At 42.4% G+C, this 2,500-nt stretch overlaps 1 protein-coding gene across 1 annotated transcript in view; it reads right to left on the bottom strand.

Annotated features, from left to right (window-relative positions):
• Nucleotides 1-2,110, bottom strand: part of LOC125039829 — a 2,967-nt gene extending 857 nt beyond the window's left edge. The window contains exons 1-3 of the mRNA XM_047634136.1: nt 1,957-2,110; nt 916-1,749; nt 1-393 (exon numbers count right to left, since the gene is read on the bottom strand). The exon at nt 1-393 is cut by the window's left edge and continues 857 nt beyond it. Of these exons, the coding sequence (XP_047490092.1) occupies nt 1-393; nt 916-1,012 (490 nt within the window). The 5' untranslated portion in view covers nt 1,013-1,749; nt 1,957-2,110. The remainder of the gene's footprint in view (nt 394-915; nt 1,750-1,956) is intronic.
• Nucleotides 2,111-2,500: the final 390 nt, after the last annotated feature.

Genomic DNA, 2,500 nt, shown 5'->3' with positions numbered 1-2,500 from the left:
AGGTCAGGTCCGCTTGGGACTCGTGTTTTCCAGGAGGGACGGATCTGCCTCCCGTCTCCGTTTCGGTCCTAAGCGTCTTTTCTGTAGCATGTGTAACGGCGCTGTGACTCACTGGCTGACTCTCTCGATTCGGTGCTTCCCTTTCCACGTCTGTCCCGAAGCTGTATTCTGTTAGGAGACCAGGAGTTCTGCCTCTCTCGGGATCTCCAGTCGCTTTTCCAGTGGAGGATGTCAAATAGCTTTGGTCTGAATCAGCTGAGCTCCTTCCTGTCTCGTCGTCATCACCAGGCGTCTTTTCAGGGGCAGGTGAATAATAACTGTGGTCTGCCTGATCCCTTTCTAGAGTAGACGGCTGTGTAGCTGAGGTTTTTGACGTAGCGGCACTCTTTGCATCTGATTAAGGAAAACTAAAGATCAGTGTTGTGTTTGTTGCTGTTTTAGGTGATGCCAATTTACAATGAAAATACGTAAGTTCATAGATTCACTGTAGATTAAATCGATTTGAATTTAATAATTCTGATTCCGAATTTTATCTTAACAAACTAAGTGTGTATATTTGATATCAAAAGCTACCAAGAAGATCTAGAGAAACACCAAATAAACATCTATTCATCGGTTTTTGATATGTAACCATACGTTACATAGACTTTTTTCAATCCAAATCTAACGGGATTATGCATTTGCAATAAAAAAGGGAACACATTATCCCAGAAACAGCTGGTTTCCTACACTTCAATGATCTTTATCGATTTCTCTGCTAACCCCTTTAAAAATCTGTTGTCCCAACTCTGTTTACATTTTTCATTTATAATCTTGGGTCTCAACTCAACCATTCACGTCCAGTTTAACTTTCTTTCTCTCCTTTCTTTACTTCTTTCTTCTCGCAACGATGCTAAAACATCCTTATATACGCACCTTTTAACACACAAAACTTCATCGGTTTGCCAACGCTGTACAGCTGTACGCTTCTGATGTCCCTAACGTCTAGTTCCGGCACTGAAAAGTTCATCATCTTCTTCCCTTTGGATTCTGTGGCTTCTTTTGCTTCATGATTTTGCCCCGAGACCTTTGAAGGTAAAAGAAAAGGATTCGATATAAATGTCTTGAACGAAACTACACGGTCTTACTTACAGGAGGGTCTCTATCATGGGATTTTCCGACTCCCAAGGATTCTTTCATGTGTGTCTTCTGATTTGCCGAAACCGCCCCGGGGCTTCTTTCGCTTCAGGGTTCTGCCTCAAGATCTTTAAAAGTAAAAAAAAAATAAAGCTATGTCGTCTAAATAGGTCCAATTAATAAGACAAATTGGCTGGCTCGTGTGTATAACACATAAACAAAATTTTACAGTCTCGCTTACAATACTGTCTTCATCCTCAGAGGTAAAATTCTCACTGCTTTTGGAATAATGTTCATTATTATCATCTTCCTCATTTTCCTCATCTTCCTCATCCTTCTCATTCCCCTCATCGAAGGTAAAACCCATCCCCTCCTCCACGTAAACCATTTGGAAGGATCGTCCAACAGATGGCAGCCCAACCTCTTCCCAAAGGTTGATTCCATTTGCGTCATGAAGAGAAACCGTCGTTTTCCCGCCTTCGTTGTAGACGTTGAAGTGATACAGAGACGTATCATTATTGCCGAAATATACCACGAATTGCAACCAGCCACGTGACAGAGGGCTTATGGCGAGACTGAAGGGCAGAGCGAAAGAGAGTCGAGAATATTTGCCGAGTTCTGTCGTCACGCATTCTGGCAAAAGTGGAAAGAGATGTTTTGAATACAAGCAAGTCCAATGAACCGATTTCATGAATATCATTAATAAGCTAACTTTTCGGAATAATCAAATTCAGCGGTATTCTCTGTATGGGTATTGGAATATAGACACATACTCATATGTGTTTAGAGGAGTACATGTAGGTAAGTTCGTGTAAATTATATAACTAGCCATCATCTTACTTTGTTTTTCCAAATCCTGTTCACGTGGATTAAGAGTCAAAGTCAAATCCAAATAGACGATGAGTATCAGACACAGGTGTAAGTGACCTGCCCCAGACAAGGTCAGGATGCACCTTTGACCCATACTCAGTGTGGGATTAATGCACGCTCATAAGCACACACACACACACGTAGCACTGTCTTCTGCGGCCGACGGCGAGGGTGCGGAGGTGGAAGTTTGGGCCGAGACAGGAACCCGGAAAGAGGACGAGCCGTCGCCTCTATCGTGTTCATTTCCTGCTGCTTTTGGGATGTTTACTTCATATGTGTGTGTGTGTGTGTGTGTGTGTGTGTGTGTGTGTGTGTGTGTGTGTGTGTGTGTAGATGAAAATGATAACCAAGGCTGTGATGAACATCTTTATTTGGCATACGTTTCCAAGACGACCGTCTTCGTCTTCACTGCTACAAAGAACGAACAAGACCAAATGCATCAGAGCAAACAAGGCAGGAAAAAATCGGTTGAAATTGTAGAGAATTCTTTGTTTGAACCAACGTGTTGTTGATC

The sequence above is a fragment of the Penaeus chinensis genome, chromosome 28 (assembly GCF_019202785.1).
Source record: "Penaeus chinensis breed Huanghai No. 1 chromosome 28, ASM1920278v2, whole genome shotgun sequence".
Classification (NCBI taxonomy): Eukaryota; Metazoa; Arthropoda; class Malacostraca; order Decapoda; family Penaeidae; genus Penaeus; species Penaeus chinensis.
This window is presented reverse-complemented; position numbering and strand designations above follow the sequence as displayed.